The sequence below is a fragment of the Anser brachyrhynchus genome, assembly GCF_964034855.1.
Source record: "Anser brachyrhynchus genome assembly, chromosome: 7".
NCBI lineage: Eukaryota > Metazoa > Chordata > Aves > Anseriformes > Anatidae > Anser > Anser brachyrhynchus.
This window is the reverse complement of record NC_137701.1, coordinates 35,995,206-36,016,739: the sequence shown is the minus strand read 5'-3', so window position 1 is coordinate 36,016,739 and position 21,534 is coordinate 35,995,206. Positions and strand designations below refer to the sequence as shown.

Below are 21,534 nucleotides of genomic sequence, written 5' to 3'. Positions count from 1 at the left end.
ATGAAGAAAAAGCTTTCTTTCTAAGATCTAGCAATCACGGGGAGAGGACAGAACAACAACAAAAACACAAAACAGCCTACAACTCCATGCCTATTCAATAATATGCATTCTACTTCTGCAGTAGACTCCCAGTGACTTAGAAAACTCCAGGAAGCTAAAAAATATAGGTTCTCCATCTTATAAAACATTGGAAAATGTTTTGTAACACTTAGTTTTCACACTCAGCAAACCATTAGTCTCAAGGCAAAACAGGGAGCGTGGGATAGGAGGGCAATACACAAACTGACCATCTCTCTTGACAGCACCTGGAAGTGACAAGAAACAGCGCAAGTTGGCGGTACTCTGTCATAAGAAAAGTTTGAAGAGGCACATTGCTGAATGGTGCTTTGAGTGACTTTTCTTTACGAAAGCAAAGAGAGCACATTTCAACAACGTATGCTTGAGGCTACGGAGGCATGGCTCAGCATGGCAAAGTACCGGAGAGTGGAAGAGCCCCTCTTAGCCAGCCAAGCCGCTACATAGAAAGACATGAGCAACCACAGCTTTCACGAAGAATGCAGATTCTGACCAACACGTGGGTTTCCATCTGTATTGGCAAAGGATCTTGGCACCCAGACCACATGATGAACGCTATAGACATCATCTTCCTGACCACCACTCAGGATGGGTGAGGGTGGATTTAATTTGCACTGAAACGAGGGAGCAGGTGGGGACAGCTCCAGCTGCATTCAACTTTAATGAACAAAAAGTCTCTGCACAAACACTGCTTGCAAAACATTTTGTTTCTGAGGGCAAGCGTACTGTCCTTACATTGTTTCAGTTTGACAGAGGAAAGAATATGCCTTGTCATCGTTCCACTGCATGCAGCCACAATCAAAAATTACTTCTGAGGCAGTTAATAACAACTTTGAGAGTATCAGCAGAATCGTGTAAAACACCACTTACATTTGGCAAGTTTAAATGGTTTTGAAATAACAGGTGAATAATACATTCGGATTTGCCTCCGTGGGCAGCCAGAGCAGAGAAAATTACTGCAAGACAAATTTTTTGACAAAAACTCAAGATAAACAACTCAGCTCCTCTTTGTCAAGAGTAACAGAGTGGGCGTATAAATAAAATGCAGTAGGCAGAAATGTCTCTGGAGTTTAACAAGGCCCCTAGCACAGTACCACACAGAAAACTCATTAACACACCGGAGAATCACAGCACCGATCAATTCAGATGAAGAACAGAGATTGTAAGTGAAGAGATTGCAAGTGAAGAGAGAAGTGTCATGCTAAACCTGACTGGATGGAATATCAAGAAGGGACTGGTTAGATCCCACATTAATCAACCACCAGCAATCCGGGGCAAAGCTGGGGCCGCTCCTCCCCTGCCTGCGAAATCACATTGCGACAGCAAGCTGCTGCCTCTGATAGTTCAAAATGTAGAGAGGATAGTTATTAAAATCCAGCCTTCCAAAGTTCACCAGTCCACCTGACATGACTGAAACTCTAGAAGCCTCCAATCCACCTCATGTTTCACCTTGCATCGTTTAACATGCTCTGCAGGAGGCCTCCTTCCCCCCAAAATGTCATGTACCATTCCGTATTTATACTCCTCTGCTATCTTTTCTCCTTAAAATCATTCTCTTACAGAACCTTTGCAGGGTAAAATGCCATTTAAAAGACTCTTCCATCAACATGAATTTTCTGGAAGTCACATTTATTAAGAACTGCACTGGAAATGACAACTCAATCAACCAGGCTTGTTGCAAAGGACCGAAGTAGTTGTCACAGCCAGCCAAAGTCACACAGAGGCAGACATGTAATGAATAGTGTTTTGTCAAACGGGTTATTCTCAGCTGTGTGGACACTTCCAGCCATCAGCGTCCTTTATTTGTTTCTCTTTGCTAGATTTCTCTGGACTCTTCCCTGAATCTGTCAAATGTAACTGAAATACCTCACGTACCTGCTTTATCAAGTACTATGTAAGAAATATCCTGGATATATTCCTGCAGGCAGGAACGTCACGGATTACTCCACACGAGCTCTCATGCCAGTGCTTTTTCAGGTGGGAGAGCAGTTTAATTAAGCAGTTTCCACTAAAGGCTTACAGAAGCACTCACAGCATCACCAAATTGCCGGGCTGGTCAATGTTCCTCCCTTGGGAGCCTCTCCCAGCCCAACTCGCACGACCGAGGCCCACGGGGCACGTGCCACTTACCCGAGAAAGCCAGCGGCTGATGGAGCTCCAGGAGAGCAGACGTGACGGTGCCACCAGTCCTGCTGGCCCATGGTGGGGCTGAGCCAGGACCCACGGCAATGCAGCCTGTCCAAAGCCCAAGGCAGCAACTCTTCCCTGCCAGCCCCTCTTTTTTTAGGAGAAATTAGGAGAAATTTCTTTCCTGAGAGGGTTGGGCGGCATTGGAATAGGCTGCCCAGGGAAGGGGTTGAATCACCATCCCTAGAGATCTTCAAGAAACGTGTAGATGTAGAACTCAGTAGCATGGTTTAGTGGTGGACTTATCAGTACTAGGTTGAAGGTTGGACTAGATGACCTTAGAAGTCTTTGTCAACCTGAATGATTCTATGTTCAAATAATCCTCCAAAAACACAGGAGAGCCGTGGGCCACCATGTGCTAGGTGAAAAATTATAAACACTGTTCCACAAAATATTATTTTTTTTCTATACAATTATAGTGTATGTCTGCTCTTGAATAAACAGAGAACTCTAACTGAACTCAGTTGGATTTGAAGGTGCAGAACGATGCCAAAAATGTTCAAGTACTATTTTTTAAAGGTATTTTTGTCTCTAAATGTCTTTTTTAATTTTTTTTTCAGAATTGTAACAACTCTGGGCTATAGTTTCTATTGAATGGAAATACATTTTCAAGGCTTCTTGACTGTGACCACAAACATTCTTAGCCACTAAATTAGATTTGTTTCTTTAGTTATCCTCTAACTTGCTTTCTTCGTAGATAAAGTTTAATTCTCTCACAGGTAAGCCAAATTCTCTTTTTCCAAATTCTTTCTTTTGTGTACTTTCTATTAACACTGTTGTTCAAAAACTAAAGGCAAATCAAAGAAACACCAGACACTAGACAACAACTATATCAACCAGCTATTTCATATTTCCAGTCTTTTGAATACTGTTAAATACTTCCTTACAATGACCCTCAGATATCTTTCTCTGTGTAGCATTCAGCCAGATTTCAGGCAAAATTCTATCACTGCACATATAATACCGCACACTTTTCTTCCTACAGCCCCATTTTTACTTGTTAGTAGCAATTCAGCAAATTGTAAAGTAACAGCAGTCCTGCATTTCTGCTCCTTCCTTGAGGAACATGCTCCCCCTAGCACTTGCATAAATGTTATCCCAATCGATAACCTAGTAATTAAAGCCACCAGCATTTTGTTCCTTTTACAAGTCTCCTTATAAGGAGGGGAAAACAAACAAACAAACAAACAAACAGATTACAAAAAAAAAAAAAATGTTTCTTGCTTTACTTTTCCAAACTGCCTTGGAAACAGAACAGGAGTCACTCAGCCACCCCTTAGTCCTTAACCCCTGAGTTATCTCTTGCTTTGATATCAGTGAAAATCATTTTGTGTTTGTCTGCAGATGTAGCAGCATTTTCTTTCTGAGCATTGCTTATTACATTCCCATTCTGCCAGTTTATCAATAAGCCATAAATTCTGGTTGTGTTAATACCAGCAGTAGCTTTGTCTCAGGGTTCTGAAACTGCTGGGGATTTTTTTGTTGAGGGATTTCTGCTTTGTTTTGTTTTACTTTCAGTAATAAAAAATCAAAAAGAAAAAGAAACAAAAATGGTAAGGACAGGAAAACACTGGTAAGCAAATGTCTGAGTCTGACAAACAATCAATTATCTACACAGCTCAGCTACCAGAACGTATCAAGGGTGAAATCCTGCCTCCATTAAAATCAATGGGTGTTTTGTCATTGACTTCAACAGAGCTGGAATTTCACTCTAGAAATATTGTATGTGACTAAACTGGAGAAACTCACATGGAAGACAACGCAGGCTTGCATGGGAACATGTTTTCTGTGGAAAGTAAAAACGGTGCTTGTAAGTACTGAAATTCAACTTCAGAATACTCTAGATCATTTACTTTGCGAAAGGCTGTAATAGAAATGTTAGTCCTATGGCAGCGTGATACAGTTACATTCACATACTCTAGGGAAAACTGCCACTTTTTGATTTTGAGCACAGCTTTGCCCAGCACCTGATGGCGAAGGGCCTCATCCTGCTCTGCACCCCAAAGGAATTCTTTTGGATCGATGGCATTGCTTGTGCATTTTTGCCTGCAACCTCTGCCCACAAGGAAGGTGCAACAAATGTGACCTGGCCCCGTGGCATCCCAGCTCATACACGTGGCCTCCCGATGCTGGGACGTGGCTGTATTTTGAGAGGGCATGACTCCCCGCCAAGTATGTCACAGCAGCTGTCCAGCCTAAGTGTAAGACACATGACTGAAGAGGTACGACTCTGCTAATCCACCCCCGATTTGGGAGGAAGGATTCGTATTTAGACACCACCACCACAAATAAGCTTTGTGGACTGTGCTAAACCGTGTAGTGAGGATGCTTAATCAGGCAGAGATTATACATTCAAAAAAACCTGCACCATGACCTTTCCCGAGTTTCTGAGCACAGACAGCCTGTCCAACTTGTGTGGAAAAAGAGAGATGTAATAAACCAGTGCTGACGATGACCTTTTAATAAGTAAATGGTTGAGGTAGGCGTGCATTTTGAACAGAGCAAGAAATTGGATTTGTATGTATGCCTGGTGCTTGCTGGGGAAGGTGATGAGATCCACCCTGCTGCTTATATTATTATTATTATTATTATTATTATTACTACTACTACTATCTGACTGCAAGTGCTGGAGCAGTGCCCTGAGGGCAGACCTGGAGCCAAGTGCTCACAGCCCTGTCAGGGTCAGAGCCGGCTGCGTCCCAGCGGCCAGGTCCCAGTAGCGGGGTCCCGGTGCCGGTCCGGGTGAGGCCAGGGTCTCCCTTTCCCCGGCGCAGGACAGAGGCACGGGTTCCCTCCTTGGGAGCCGAGCCGAGGCCCCCGGCAGCAACAGGTGCAGCGGCCCCCGGCTGAGGGCCGCGGCGAGCAGGGAGCGTGCATAAAAGTCATGGTGCGGCAGGGCAGCGGGAGGCTCCATGAAGGCCGGCGGGGGGGCAGCGGCGGTGGGCTCCGGGCAGCCCCCGGCAGCGGGCGGCGGGCGGAGGAGGCGTCGGAGGGCGGCTGCGGGTGGAGGAGGGCGACAGCGGGCGGCAGCCAACGCCCGGGAGCGGGACCGCACGCAGAGCGTCAACACGGCCTTCAGCGCCCTGCGCACCCTCATCCCCACCCAGCCGGCCGACCGCAAGCTGTCCAAGGTGGAGACGCTGCGCCTGGCCTCCAGCTACATCTCACACCTGGCCAACGTGCTGCTGCTGCAGCAGGCACGGGATGAGGGGACCCCCACCGCCACCACGACACCCTGCCTGCAGCACCCCGCTGCCACCGCCTCGCCACGGCCCATCTGCACCTTCTGCCTCAGCGAGCAGCGCAAGCGGGTGAAGGGCAGTGGGGAGCCAGAAGGGAGCCGTTCTCCACTGCTCCATCACGGGGGTCACCTCATGGCTTCACCCAGCCCTGAGCCCTGCTCCTCTCCCTCCCACAGCACCGGGGAGCAGAGAAGCCGCTGGTGCCCGGGGAGCTCCGCCGCTGCGAGGTGACAGCACCCTGAAAGCATCACATCCGAAGGCTGGGTGCTGTGGTCGTGCCAGGTCTGCTTGGGGTGCCTCGTGGATGAAACCGAACCCTGCACAGACAGCTGCACCTGGCGCGGCAGCTGTTTCAGCTCCAGGACTGCTAAACCTGAGCAGCCGAGGCCTGACCCTGCAGCCTCCCGACCCTGCACCACATGATGGAACTTGAGCTTCCCAAGGCATCACCGGCTCTTCCCCCGGGGAGATGAAGATGTGGAAAACCCACTGGGCCCAGGTCTGGGCCATGGCCATGTGGCAATGCCACCTGCTGCCCGGTGACCCCGACAACTGCCACGTTCAGGAGGTGCTTGTTGCTGTGAGGGTATTTTGGTGAGCACGGTGCTGTGAGGGTGTTTTGGTGTGCATGGTTCTGCGAGGGTGTTTGGGTGCACGCAAGAGGCCAGTGGGTACTGGCACTGCAGCACCTCGCCAAGGGACGTAGGCGGCATTGGAAAGCGGGGATGTGCTGTGCAAGAGCTGCTTTTTTCTTATTACCAGGACAAGTTGTGCCAGTCCTCTAAATAGCATGGGGTATTCCTAGGTCTGTCGGCAAACAGGGAGTAGAGGGGTTTCCCAAGGGATCTCTAAATTTAGCCATCATCCAGGCCATTCCCAAATTGTGCCTGTACGTCACTGCTGTCATTTACCTCCTTGCAGTTTGTTAACTTAATAGTTGTTTGGGTTTTTTTTTTTTGGAAGTAAGTCTAAAGAGCAAACATGCATGTGATGGTTCCTGTTTTGGACATTAATGAGGCGGCAGGCTAGACTCTTAAAACCCAGTAATGGTGGATTTAAATATATAGCTACTTGAATTTTACTGTGTCTTTTGTGGTTATATACATGATACATATATTTAATTAGTCCTTAATTATCCTTAACTTTTTGCTTTATGAGGCACTCTGTGTTCTTTAAAAGCTTGGTAAGTGCACTGCTGTGAGAAGCGCTGCGGAGTACTTGCCTGGTTCTCCTCCCCTGCTGCCATCTGTGCAGTTCTCCTGTCCAGCCTTGCCTCAGCCAAATGCGAGGGCTGAAGAAGTGCTGCTGTGCTTGTCACCCTACCTAGTGTACAGCATTTTCCTCTTCCTCCCCTAAATCAGCAGTAAGCAAGTTCTGGCATTTATTATGAAGAACCGTTATTTAGCAAGAACAACGGCTTGGTTTATTGCACGTGGAACTTTACATTTTTGGTTTTCTGTCCCACCTCCTCAGCCTCCCCACCTTAGCTTCATTAGATTGAGGAAAAACGCATTGCACCTGCAATAACCTTCTCCTTTAAAATCCTAGTCAGGAAAAATACTGAAGCAAAGTTCCAGTGCTCCCACATCCTACTCGCTTATTGAAAGCTACATGCTGTATTTTCCTGGATTGAGAAGAGGGGTTTTGAGTGGTTTTGCTTGTTTGGTTTCAGGTTTCTGTCACTAGTTTTCTTTCAATAGGGAACTTTAAATTACTGCTAGATTATGATCTTTGTTTTGTTTGGGCATTGATTCTTTAAGCTAGAACTCTTCACCGTTTATACAGAGTGCTTTTTTTGTATTGTGTCAGTGTGGGGGGGGTATAGATTTCTACAAACGTGCCTTCCAAACATGGCTTTTTTTTTTTATAGCTTTGAAAAAGTTTGTCTTTTAAAAACTTAGTTTATAATTGAAGCTGATCTTACAGTGATTTCTGCATCCATTAAACCAAAGCATCTGAGCTGGTTTACAGGCAATTAGTACTAATATATTCATTTAGCTGTATCATTCAATATGATACACTGAAATGAAAGAAGTAATGCAGTTTCAATCAATTTAGGGTAATTTTTTTTTTATTGAATATGTTCTGAATTTTGAAATGTTGTGACATCACTGCAGTTTTAAGAGTAGTTGTTGGCAAATGCAATGTATTTGGATTTAATAGGTTATCTCCATAATTAGCTATTAAAAGAAATAAGCATAAAAAAAAGTAGGGTCTATTTTTTCACCATAGTATTAGTTGGAAGCTCATTACTTGAAACTCTCATGAATAATTTGCACACATCTACAGCAACTTGGCTTTCTCACTGTAAATGGGATTTCATCTCCCTAGTTTTGTATAAGATTTATACAAAATGTTTTTCAATAACAAAAGTAGGAGCAGGCTGGTATGACTCGGCCATATCTCCTGCTTAATGCAGCCCAGCGTAGCATTAAATTCTTCTATCTTTACTCAGGATAAACTGTTGAATTCAACTGAGCTTGAAGATTTCAGTATTATGCTCAGGGTTTCAATTACTAAATAATATTTGAATTCCAATAACACTGATTGAGTGTGGCAGAAATTGGGCCCCAGAGCACTATGGCCCAAATATTCATGGTATAGACAGATAATATCTATCCAAAACAATTATGATTGTAATTTCTCTGAGGAACAGACCCCAAGCTTGTATATATACAGATGTAACATTATGTATTTGAACATAAATGGGGACAGATCCTTACTTTTGCTGAAATTTATTTATAATTTAAAACTTCTCTGCCCCCAGGAGCAAGAGGAGACACAGGAGTAAGCTGTTATGTGTAATGGTTTTTCTATAAAGCCAGGGAAAAAATTTAATTTATACAGACGCAGATGAATTCAGTGCTCAGATTTCACCTCTAAAGAGTGTAAATGCTAGCTCACTCGTCATTAAATTTCTTATTGAGTTTTTACTATATGAGTTTGTGTGTCTTTTCAGTTCTATTCTTTTAATCATTTGCTAGAGAGGCATTGTTCATGGCATGCACAAATATGTATTTATAAGCCAAAATTTTGAAACTTAGGTGTTTAAAAAGGAGTACTTTACCAAATGGTCAGGCACTGGAATGATAAGAGCAATTCCAGAGGTGCTGAGCACCCTCTTGTTTTACCAAAGAGATTGTTTTTTCCACATATTTGTAAGTGCATTCTGTTCTATATGGACAGAAGCATGCCTAAGGCCAATCCCATCTCTGTTTTCCTGTATACACTTGGCTGTTCAATTTATTTGATGCATGAATAAAGCAGAAACGGTGAGATATACACCATTTGATCTTAGATCCTATTAAATGGCTGTTAAAATATTCCAAGCATAGTGCTTTGTATAAATCCTTGTACTTAGCCAGCTGCATCACAATGTAACAGCAGCATCAAGCAAAACAAATAAATCATTTTGTGTGATTTTACTAAGTTTAAAGAAGTATTTGAACATAATACTTGGTTACTTATAGATTAATCATGATGTAAGTCAAAGTTATGTTTGCTACTGTTTTCAGTTTTGTTCAAAACCAAAGTTTCCTTTTTAATACCTTCTTGGAGAATCTGCTTCTTCACAAAAGAAAATCTATATTGGTTTGCAAAATGTGCTTCTTATGTTTGTTAAAATAAACAATATTTTTCTTACTAATGTAAACAATAAATTATGAACATTGCAGTAATACTTGAGCAGTAGTTCTCTTTTATAATCATCCAGTAAAGGTACAAGCATTTCTTCTTTTTCTTTACCTTTTTCAAATTTATCCGTAGGATATTTGAGAAACATATATATATATATGTGTGTGTGCGTGTACATACAAACAGACTACTAAAACTTCTAGCAGGGCTGCTTTTAAACCATTAACCATGTACCAGCTATTCATTGGAGACAGCATTCTGATCCTGTTATCTGCTTGTTTAGCACTGAGGAGGCCAAACAGAGCGTCTATGCTGATACTTAAGGCTGAGCTATCCCCCAACACACAAGCCACTTACCCTTCTGAATCTACTCCCCCTACCAAAGCTCAACACATTATGCCTCAGATTCCTAATACAGCATTAAAGATGCATCCTCGGCACTTTCATTGAATTATACGGATTGATCTGCAATGCTGCATCTTTCCTTCCAGGCTTGCTGGCAGTAGAGAAGGAAGGCAGGTAGAAAGTTTGGAAAAACAAACAAGATCAGGGACTGCACAACATCATAAGTGCCAAATACTGAGGGAGGGAGAGAAAGGAGGGAAAATACCAAAGGAAGGACAGAAGGAGCTGAGTGGAAGAGGCTGATTCGCCCATGGAATTCAGTAGAGTGTACAGCTTTAGGCTAGGCAACAGTCAGTATTTAAGCTAAAGAGCCCATAGTGTGAGCACCTGGGATGTACCGAAGGCCATGTTGCCACAAGCAGTTCTCTTTGGATGTTACATGTTGATGACCCAAAGGATTCATGGTTACTGAGGGACCCATAAAACATCATTGTCACTTGACTGAGAAGCCTTGCCACTTGCAATGTTAAAACTCTGCCAAATTTACCCTTTGAAACTAGTCATCAAAATGATTCTCAAAAATACAGCCACAAACTTCTGTGGCCCTTTCTGAAATCCAAGCAGTAATAGTAAATCTTTAATTGTCATACTTAATCTTATGTCATCACATATTCCCTCTTTCTATATACACCACATGAGCCCATATGAGCCATTTCACAGAAGATAACTGCAAAGAAGTGTCCACTGCAAATCTGGGACACAAAACTTTGATCCCGTAGGCTTCCAGGTCTCCCATATTCATAGGAAGACAGGCGACCCTTTCAAGATAGGCCCTTAGCTTCCTGCCTCCGAAACAAAAGCTGGTTTCTATGGGTTTGGCCTGCTGTGCTAAGAGACACTACGTAATATGTTGGGAGAACGTCGCCAGAGACAAAACCTAAGCCAGCTATCTAAACACCACTTTTCAAAAGAGAGGAGTAAGGTCTTCATTAGGAGTTTTAGCTAGTGGATAACAGAAGGCTAAGAGAAGGAATTTATACAAAATTAGCTAAAACAGACAGCACGCTGCCAAGGCAAAAGATGCGGGGGATATATTATTTCGTTAACCTTCAAAAGATTCCTGGTATGTGTTTCTGAAGAATCAGCATGGGGATTGTGGGGGAGGAAGAGAAAGTTGTTAGTGGGGAAAAAAATACCATTGAGTTTTGTGAAAGCTAACAAAAAAAAAACATGACAACGCTGACAAGAACCAAACTGACTGCTCTGAACATATTTCTTCGAAAAGACTTTTTCAAAATTTGGGTATACGTATGTAGCCAGGCAGCCCGGTATCTTATTTCAAAAGAAATCCTTTAACAGTTATAATACAGAGTTTCAGCACCTTGAAGATTCTTACCATTTTTGAAGTTGCACAGTAGTGAATACAGACCTCCTCGGGAGAGGAAGGAGGAGGAGAAAAAGAGGGCACAGATGAAGAAGAGTTGCCTGCTGAGTAGGATATTCTCCATGGTGCCCAGAGAAATCCCAGCTGCAGTCCAGGTCAACAGCTACCCTAACAAATGCTTTAATCATCGAACGGTTGTACTTCCCCCTCATTCTCCTGCCATATTAGGCAAATTTGGTGTCTATTTTGAGGCTCCCAGGCAGCCCCCAATGAGAGGCAGGTACCTAGATATTGGGCTCTGCAAGGACTGCCGTGCAACTGGGCACGAGCTAGTCAGTCAGAGGGTTTCTGTGGTGGTTGTTTTAATGGAAATTTAGATGTTTGTGGTCATTTAGGCAACTAGAAGAGGTGCTGGTGCTCTTATTAGGTACCTGAATTACGCTTAATTGAAAATTAGGATGGATGTGTGCATTGTTTCCTAGAAAAAGGCCAGTTTAAGGCAGTTGTTCTTCCAGCTTCGCTTTCCTGACCCCTCAGCGTTAACTGGAACTTTTTGTGGACCCTGACTGAAACCAAGTGAGATAAATCACAATTTATGTTTAAAACAAAGAAAAAACTAATCTAGTTCTCAGAAGAATTTGACATCCCGATGGAAGTGAGCCATAATGCAACAAAGAGGAAGTGTCCCCTGCTTTGGTGCCAGATGAAACTTTCCTGTAACAAAACACTGAGATACCAATTACTATAAAAGGGCCTTATCTTCTCTCATTTGTGTACTATGTTCACATTACACTACTGTTGTGAGGTTTTAATTAAACATTTGGAAATTGCTATGGGTTCTTCCAAGAGAGAAGCCAGTATAAATAAGACAATTACACTAAAATTTACACTAAAATGGGTGATGAAATAAGTGACAGAAGTAATTCTATTTGTTACGGCAACTCTCTCTAACATCTGATTGTCTTTCCTTCACATTATTAAAATAAACCCTACTTTCCAAACATATGTATGCAGATCATTTTTAAACGCAAAGATTACAGAAAAAGGTAATTCTTTTAAGAAGAGAATTGTGCTTGGTGGAAAGGGTAGGCATCTGTCAGGCCCAGATAAGATCAGACAGCTGTGCTCTATCCTGAAAGGGTATTGTGAAGTTAAGTTATCCTAGGGAAATAACGCCTTTGGTATGAAAAGCAGCAAAATGTAATGAAGTCTCCAAGCAAATAAGTTGAGAAAACAGGAAGTCTCAGAGCTCATTTTTATCTAAAATACCAACCCTATATCAGGAGGAAAAAAAAAAGTAGAATGAGAGGAGGATAACATCTGAACCAAAGAGTGAAAAATAGGGAGTGGGAAGATCATCTCACTTCATATTCTCCATCAAATTAATCCTTTAGAGTAAAAACAAAGTCAAGAGGCAACTTCAGCAACAATAACCACAGGCTGCTAGGATTAGAAGAGCGCTGGGATGCATGACTCCTAGGATGGGCAATGGGATGGCTACAACAGAGACAAGGAAGCAAGCCAGGCAGAAATCCAGCTGGTGCCTTGAAACAGCTAAAGGGGAAGGTGGAGCCGGGCTGTTCCAAGAGGTGGGCAGTGAAAGGACCAGCAACAATAACCACAAAGTGCAGCGAGGGACGCTTGGGTTTGACTGATGGAAGAACATTCCTCGCCGTGAGTGTGGTTAAGCACTGGAATGGGAAGCTGGGGAAGCCTCCCCCTGGGGGATTTGCAGAACTTGACCTGAGCCAGCCTTACCCTGAAAATGGAAGAAGTACTGAATACCTCAAGAAGTCCTCTTAAGATTATTTTTGTACGATCCTATGGAATGATGAGCTTATGGTTCACTGGGAAGGAGAGCTGTTGACCAGAATCATAAGAAAAACTTCATAAATGCAGTGACTTCATGGGAAAAAATCTCCTATGTTTCTGGGAAGTGCCAGGATTGGCAACGAAAATGAGGGGCATCCAGGAACGCATGTCAATAGGAGAGCAAATAGGATTCCTGGAGAAAGAAAGAACTGAACACTTTGGAAGGGACTTCCAAAAACAGGTAGGTCTCTGTTTCTGTCAGTAGATCCTCTCAGAGCTATTCTGGGCTTGAATTAGCAAAAAGGTTTTAATGATTTGTTTGGATGATAGGTTAAGATTTAACTTTAATGTGATAGCTTTGGAGACTAGGATTAGAATTCGAGATGAACTGAAAAGGAAAAATAAAAGGAGAAATTTCTTAAAAAGATGCAATTCAATAAGGAAATATACACAGTGCTACACATGACTAGGGATAATCAACTGCACAAATAAATGATGAAGGATGACAAGCAGAAAATTATTTTTGAGGTGTTGCATATCACAAACAACATGACAAACCTTTGCAAGGAAAGTGGATGCATATTTCATGAAGCCCCCTTTGGGTGCTATTTTCTAAGATTATTAGAATTTTGACAAGCTCTACCTGAAACGTCTGGCTGGGTGGAAAATCTGTTAAAAAAATGTAACTCAAAAGAATACTACACATAGAGAAATGTATAGTCTTAGCTACTGTGACTGTGCAAATGAAACAATGGAGGGGGACTTGTGATGGTCAATGCCAAACTAGATCACAGTGACACAGAATCACAGGGTATCTGTAAGTTATTAACTAACAAAGGACTACTGAAGGCACCTGGAGTAGTATAAAAAGAAGTTACGAGGCCCTGAAATTTTCGAGTCTGATACTTAGAGAACGTGTCGTGCTGCTAGTGACCAAATATGTGCTAAATGCATGGATACAGTAATTACTGTATCTGAAATGCACAACAAATTTCAGCATCATGATAAGAGATAACTCAATTCAAGATGTAGACATGAGAAACAGGAGCCAGGCTGCAGGCGAGTAAGGTCCTACTGTGTGCTATTCTCTTACCACTGCAACTGATTATTTTTTATTTGCCATACTGCTTGAGGAAAATCTGAGTGGAAAAGACAGCCTTTAATAAAAGGTGTGGAGAAAGATAACAGTAAGCAAGAGCTCCTGGCTGATGGGAGAGGCAGTGTCTGGATCGCTCAATATCTGTACCAGCAATGCACCAGCCCTGGACTGGCCAAGCATAGGCTGGTATCACTGAAGCATCAGTAAAGACCAGTAAGAGAGAGAAACAACCAACAAAAGCAAGCACCACATCCCTGTGCTGGGCAAAATATAGCTGAATGCAGCTGAGTCAGGCTGAAAATCAAAGACTACTTTTCTGCTACATAAAACATGTTACTGCTTATTTTAGCATCTGTAACGAGATAAAGCAGAAATAAACTGCATGTTATGGCGTGCCTTTACATCCCAGCAAATGCTGTATCATTGCAGTGTGCTTTATTACATGAGACAATCCATTGATTGGCACATTTCAGCTGTCACTAGCGTGTTACAAATGGGTAGATCCTCTTCTGTGTAGAAACTGTATTTCTCACTGCCTTCTCAGTGTGTTTGTATCTACTCGGTTGGCCCAGTTTTCCCCAACATGGGAGACGTATACCGGAAATGACTTAACAAATCAATGCTGTTAGGAAAACAGCACCATTTGTGAAATGTTTTAATTAAGCTGGTTAAACTGCTTAATTAATTAAAACTATTTAAATAGCACATTCTCATTTCTATTACGGACTTTAAAGGTCTTATGGCCTCAAAGTGTATAAAGGGGTCCAAAAGTAGCCATAATGTAAATAAGAATCACCAACGTTATTTTCAATGGTGTTATTCACAGTTAGTGATCCTGTCATGTTTGTTTAATTATCATTTGGCTCTAAAAAGCTAATAATTTCACTGCATTACCCTCCAGATCTGGTCCTCTTCAAAAGCAGTTTAACAGAATAAAAAGAAAAAAAGAGAAGTGATTTAGAAATTGTTGCCCACCACCTCCCTCTGCTGAAAATTCCTGTCCGTACCAGCAGAAACAGATAAAGGAGGTAAAGGATAAAGGATACCAGCAGAAACGGATAAAGGAGGTACCACTGCTTCTGGACTGGTAAATTATATCAGATCAACAGTGGTTTCAAAGGACACATGAGACTGCTAGTTGTGGTGGTAAAGATCCAATTACTTTTCCTAGCTACCAACTTACTAACCTCTGCCATAGGAAAAGGACATACGTATTGTTGAGACAATAGCTTCAAAAAACAGAACTCATCTGTCAGTACCCAAATCCATTTGAATTTCAACAAGACTTATATCTTTGATGATTTATTTTTAAAGTTGTTGGTGTTTTGCGGATTTGTTTGTCTTTTAATTGCCAGTATGCAGATTCTGAATAAAAATTACAATACATAGAGACATATATCATCTACATACATCCTAACACACTCACGCTCCCGTGTGTATTTGTAGACCAAGGGTTACCTGAACTGCACTAAAATTGATGAACGTTGAAATGAACAGGAGCACAAGAGACCATCTTTGTGTATTCCAAACTGAGAAAGTAATCAAAATAATGTAGAATAACTTAAAAGGGTGAGCACCAGCAAAGAAGTGAAGAACAGTGACCTCTACATTGTTGCTACCAGCTAAGTTTCAGAAAGATACTGATGGAGGCATACTCCATCCCTGCTGACCAGGACAACCCATGCAGCCAGGTCACAGACAGGAGTGATGAAACAAGATGTTTGCTTCATTTTAGAGTCCAAAAACATGCAATAGAAACACACATTTCAGTAATTTAGCTTAAAAAAAGCATGTTCTGCTCTCTTTATGGAGAGGGTCCCTGAACACGACTGCTGTTCCACAACCAAATGTCAGCAGCTGAGTGACATGCAGGCCTGGAAGAAAGAGCGAGAGCTCAAAACCCCCTCCTGCATGGCTACTTGATGGCATATGGTACATGGTGTGGGCTTTGTTGTGAATCCCTGACAAGTCAGTCTGCCATGCCAGCTTGGAGCATTACATCAGAAAACGTCCAGGTCCTAATTTCTGGGTTGGTACTCCATTATGCTCTCATTTCAGGCAGCAAGGAGGCCCATGGCTCCTTCTGCCTCAACATTTAAGGATTGCTTTCAGTCTCTAATAACTGTGCATCACCTTGGAAAATTAGAATAGTAGCTCTTGTTCTGATTGTACGTGAAAGTATGGCTAAAACAAATCTCATGGCACTGATAAAGTGTTGCATTCACTAAAACTTTAGAATCCTATCATGGATCTTTCCATATTGGTGTTTGTGTATGCTACACAGTGGGTAAGAAAAATCAGATTTCAGGTGCTTACGAGCATGACAAATAGGCACTGAAGTGGCCTTGAGCACTGTGATGCAGTAACTGAGAAGAAATTGAAACATTCACTATTCTGAGGTGCCTGAGCCCTCTGCAGATGGCTCTTGGATACTTGCTATTAATCTAGCCCCAAAAGAAAATGCCTCAAGTTCTGTTGATTTTTGTGGGTTTTCTTGTGGGCTTCTTCATATTTTTAGTTTTTATTTTTTTTTTTTTAACACTGACAAAAGAAATTGTTTTAATTACATAATGTGAGTAATAATAATGTGGGCATTAACTTTCAGCTATTATTTCAGTGTTCATCTCTAAGTGAAATTTATGCAAGATTTAGCAGAAGTCCTTTTTACAGTAACAAACCTCCAATTTCGTGAGGTTACTGTACATTTCGGTGTTAATTAGAAGCTTTGCTGAATTTAATTCAAGGTTGCTGACAGAAAGGCTTGCGGTCAGGAGTATTTTAAACTTGTGACTGACAGTGACAGCAGTGCTACAGTTTTCCCTCTCAGTCAGACTATGTGTTTTGCTTGTCTTCATACCCTAACATTTCATTAATGAATGTGGTGGTTAATAACTCATTTAAAATGTACATTTATTTGTATATGTTCATCCTTGTTTAAAGCTGAATTTTATAAAAGAATATATAATTAAAATGCAGAAATAACATTATATTATTTTATTTTTGTCCCTGTTTCCATCTGGCAAGTGAATCTGTGGAAAAAAATGCATTCATAGATGAACAGGTGACCTGGAAGTATCTATATATTATATAATCCATTTAGAGACTCATTTTGAGTGATTGAAGACAATATCAGCAGCTATCTGATCATTAGGTGTCATTAGCACATGCATAAAGATTAATATTAATCTGTTCCACTGCAATGAAAGTACAGAGGTTTAACATCTCTAATTTAAGAGCTTCTCTGGTTTAGATTTTCATATAGGTGGATGCATTACAAGTCTGAAATAACGTGTAATGTTAAAAAGGCCCAAAAGATTAGAGCAGTAATATTTACTCTAAAGTTTGCCGGGCACTTGTGAGGCATTGCAAAAATTTGTAACTTCAACACAAACCTCCCTACTCTTCCAGCAAGCATACTTCTATATCTTTAAATAAAATAAACTTGAATTATTTAGACTGTAGGTCCAATCAAGAATTTAGAGCACCGAGGAGATTAGAACAACAAATTGGCTGTTGCTCAGTAATACACACAGGTGTGACCCAGCAGAGGTCAACAGCCAGACAATTTGTTGAAGCATGGAAAGTTTAAAATAGACTGTGCAAGTGTAGTTTATATAAATAAGTGATGTACAGTTGCCTTCTAAGGCCAATATGGGTGTATTTATTACCTAAAATTAAACTGACCTATGCATGAGGAAACCATGAAATACGAAGAAGCCAGCAGTTTTATGAAAGAAATTAAGTGGTACTTTATAAGATTATTAGAACTTCCATTGATTTTGTGAACAATTGGGTTCCTTGGTTATTTTATCTGTCTTACCAGACATTAAGTCATCCCTTATAAATGAAATTTAATTACTGTTTAAAGAGAATGTGAGCCCATCCCCAAGCACAGTAACACGACTTGTGGTAGCACAACAATTCAGCAGCTCCCTGCAGCAGCACACAGACCCCATCCAAAATTAGATCACGTCCCAATGTGCTGCAAAACTACACTTTGCTGGCTCTCCCTGTGTTATCAGGCATAGCCACAACACCCAGGGGGTGAAATCAGGTAAGCGTAGCTTGTGTTCCTACTTCTCCCTTAAAGCCAACATTCATGTACCCACGGTGCCTTACAGACAAGCCCACGGACTGGGCACGGGTGCTCGTCCCTGCTGACAGCCGGCCTGCTGGCCCTGTCCTTCAGGGGTGCCCAGGGAGGAAAGAGGACTGCGTTCTGCCTCACCCGGGAAGAAATGAGTTGAAACGATAGGAGAAAAACAGCACAAATGGTGGGGATGTTAGGAGCCAGGACACCACAATACTGCAGGTCACAACACTGCGTAGTTGTTCCAGCCACTCTGAGGTTAGGCAGACGTCACAGCACCTGGATCTGATCCGAAGTAGTAAAATCAGCTCTATTTCAAGATAGTTATGCCTCCTTTCAGTGGAAGGAGGGTTCCCTGAATATTTTACATCGATGTAACTACAACCAAACACCCTACCCAACCACGACATTTCTGTAAAGGCTGCAGAGCCACAAACAAGATCTGGACTCAGCAGCTGCCCGTAATCTGTGCCAGTCAAAGATGCCAAAGTAGAAGACTGATTTAAATTTAAAATCCCATGATTTGGATATTTTAAAATGTACATTAAAAAATATACAGACTTGAATCATCATTAATTAATTTTATAAATACATTTTGGCACATTTTCTGTGCAGCTTAACCTTTTGAAAATAGTAGCTAATACTGGGCCAAAAACATCTTTTAGGTTTAGAAGGTCTTTAAATTCAAAACATACCTGGTACTTGTGTTTCAAATGAAGATTAAAAGCTAGTAAAAAAGTTTCACGCTGAGCTAAATCCACACCAGAATGGTGTTATAAATATGCAGAGGCTACAGGGAGTAAAAACAGGGAAAGGAAAAAAAAGGCATTCAGCAAAGAAAGCTCCTTTCTTTTCTCTTCAGGATCAAATGCCATCTCCAGATCCAAAAGAAAAAGGTGAAAACTATCAAAAACCACATAGAATGAGGATCTGCAGCAGAATTTAGAACAGAAATATTCTTCAGTGATATGTAAGAGAACAAGGAAATAAGCAGCAGGGATGCTATAAACTGCGGTGAGGAATAAATTAAAGCTGATCTAGCTGTGACTAAAATTTGCAGAGATGATATTTAGAGTGTCCAGTTTTAGGCATTCAACCTACATAACTCAAGAGGGAATCTTTTAGTTTCTGCCTCTAAATTATACGCTGTCATTCCAGTTTAACCTTCTAGATGGTGACTTGCAAGTCCCTGTGAATACTCAGTGAGAGGAGTACTCGAAACTTTCAGTGAGGATGAGATGGCTAAAGGCAATGAGGTTGAGGAATGGATGTTACTGAAACCAAGTAAAGCTTGATGTTCTCAAAGTGAATACATCCACTAATCACCTTGCCTGAGTAAGGAAAGTCTAATAGATTATTTTCTTTTTTCAAGCCTTAATTCTATAGAACAATTTGTCCAAAAAAATTACACTGTTTATGTTTTAAAAGGGTGGATGGAATAACTGGGGAACTACAGATTCATTCATCTGACCTCAATAACATGCAAGTCTTTAGAACACACTTTGAAGGATTTTAATACAAACAAATGGAAACAAAAGTAATGGCCCTGTACAGCAACCAGAATAGATTTTGCCGTGCTTGTACACTTCTACAAGAAAGGGAGATGGTGGAGGAGATGGAAAGAACCAAAACAAGACTCTACACCTATTTGTAGGCAAATGAGCATCTGCAAGGCAAACATGGAGCCACCATGTTCTCTATAATATTCCGTGTGTAGCTGCAAATGCTTGCATTAATGCCAGTTAATCTGCAGAGCTGTGAAGTGAGAGAAGGGGAGCATTGGCCACAGGACTGGAGTTAGCTACTGCACTTCAAGCAGTGTAAGCAAATCCTACACATCCTCCTGGACTCCACCAGAACTGAGCAGATGGAGCCTCACTAAGCTGCTCACTCAAACACAAATGCATAATAAAGCAATACACATTAAGGGTTTGACACAACACCAAAGCAGAGGAACGGGAATGGTTTTACTAAAAGTGCTTCTCACATCAATCTTTTTGGGGCACTTCCAATAGAGCGAAGAGTTCAGTCTGAACCAGGAGTAGCAGCATACAATTGAGTCTAAATAAATCCGGCTTACATTTAAGACATATATAAAATAATAAGAGAAAAAGAAAAGCAAATAAGAGTGACTGCTTTTATGTGATGCATCAACTTCAAGCAGCTCTGCAGTTTTCTGAGTTTTTGCATCCTTGCAATTAAGGCAGAACTTATCCCTTATATCCTGAAGTAAGAGGATGCCTTTCAGCTTGCTTTTGGGATTTTTTTTTTTTTGGAAAGACTTGACACTTTTTTCATTCCTGCTCCAGCTGAAATTTGGACACACCTCCCCCCTTTCCAGCAGTCAAAGCTTTAGAGAACAAATAAAACAAGGATGAAAAACTCTTGAGCTTTTTAGTTTAAAGATATTTATGCTCTCATTTGGCTCCCATTTTTTCTTTCTTTAAAATCCTTGAAATCTTACAGTCAGTAGAAAATGTGCCTCTTAAGTATCTCTTTCTCCTGAAACCATAGCAGAAACCATCCATCCTTCTGGGATAAACAAGCCGAGATAAGACTCTTTTGTTCTCTTCGCCACAACTGAAGAGAAATTGCTTGCACCACTGGATTATAACTTCATTTTAAAGGAGTTTTCTTAATAAGTGGAAAGTAGGAGTCAGACTATAGAAAGAGATGGGGCAGGGAAAAAAGAAAAACAAGAAAAAACTTCAGAAGACTTCTCTACTACTTCATGGATATCATTCTAATTTTGACAAGCTTCCTCCTCGCAGAGTAATTTTGTCTGCAAATGTTTTCGTATCAGCTCCTTTAATTTTAGGAATATTTTCACAGTACATGACCTGACGCATTGCATCTCCTTACACACGGCCCTACTGTTTTGTCAGGATGCATTCTTGACTCACTTTATTAAATACCCTGAGGACAGTATTAGCTGCAACACAGATAGGTAAGGAAGAGGATGTGAAATGGAGTCTTAATTCTGAATTCCCTGACCAACCTTGTTGTTCAAATGGAAATAAAGAGTATGGAAGAAAACCAAACAGGAGAAGGAGAACACAGTTTTCTGTTCTTATTCAAAGGATAACGATGTCCTAAGGGAACCAATAAAAGAAAATGAAATTGTACAAAGGACAACTCTAGTACATCTAGTAAATCTTGTAGGAAAAAAACAACAACAATCAATAATAAAAAAACTATTCACAAGAATGCTAAATAAAGCAAGCTAGGAGCAAAGCTTTTTGAAATGCATATATTGTTTTCTGGGTTCGAAGACTTCAAAAATCATTATTCATAATCCAGGTTGAAATTCAATAAAGATATTTACCCAGTGTTTACCTTGTTTTATGTAACCTGCGTTTATATAAATTACTACAGCAAGAGAAAATATGGCAAACTTCTACAGCGTAGTACATACCACTTGTTTTCTGCTTAAAACAATTTTTGCGTTCACGCCAGAAGACGTACACTTTTCAACAAGGTAATCCATGTGTTATTCTGCTCTGTTTGCCTAGATGGTTACTCCTGCTAAAGTCAATTGATTTTTATGCAAGCAGTACAGCAAACAAAAAGCATAAGTTCACATAAAAAAGTAGTATGCAAACACACCAACAACTAAGCAAGGTGTGAGAATATTCCAAAATCAGCCAAAAATCAGACTGTTCTGCAT

At 41.2% G+C, this 21,534-nt stretch overlaps 1 protein-coding gene and 1 long non-coding RNA gene across 3 annotated transcripts in view; one reads left to right on the top strand and one right to left on the bottom strand.

Annotated features, from left to right (window-relative positions):
* The window catches only part of LOC308198236, a 103,055-nt gene that overhangs the window by 68,340 nt on the left and 13,181 nt on the right, over positions 1–21,534 (bottom strand). The window lies entirely within an intron of this gene.
* On the top strand, positions 4,374–6,409 carry LOC308198419 (transcription factor 15-like). Its single transcript, XM_080600778.1, has one exon. The coding sequence runs from the start codon at positions 5,175–5,177 to the stop codon at positions 5,733–5,735; it is 561 nt and encodes a 186-aa protein (XP_080456904.1). The 5' UTR covers positions 4,374–5,174; the 3' UTR covers positions 5,736–6,409.

Excerpts from the sequence above, each read along its gene's own strand:
- LOC308198419 (XM_080600778.1), top strand. The coding sequence starts at position 5,175 with ATGAAGGCCGGCGGGGGGGCAGCGGCGGTGGGCTCCGGGCAGCCCCCG.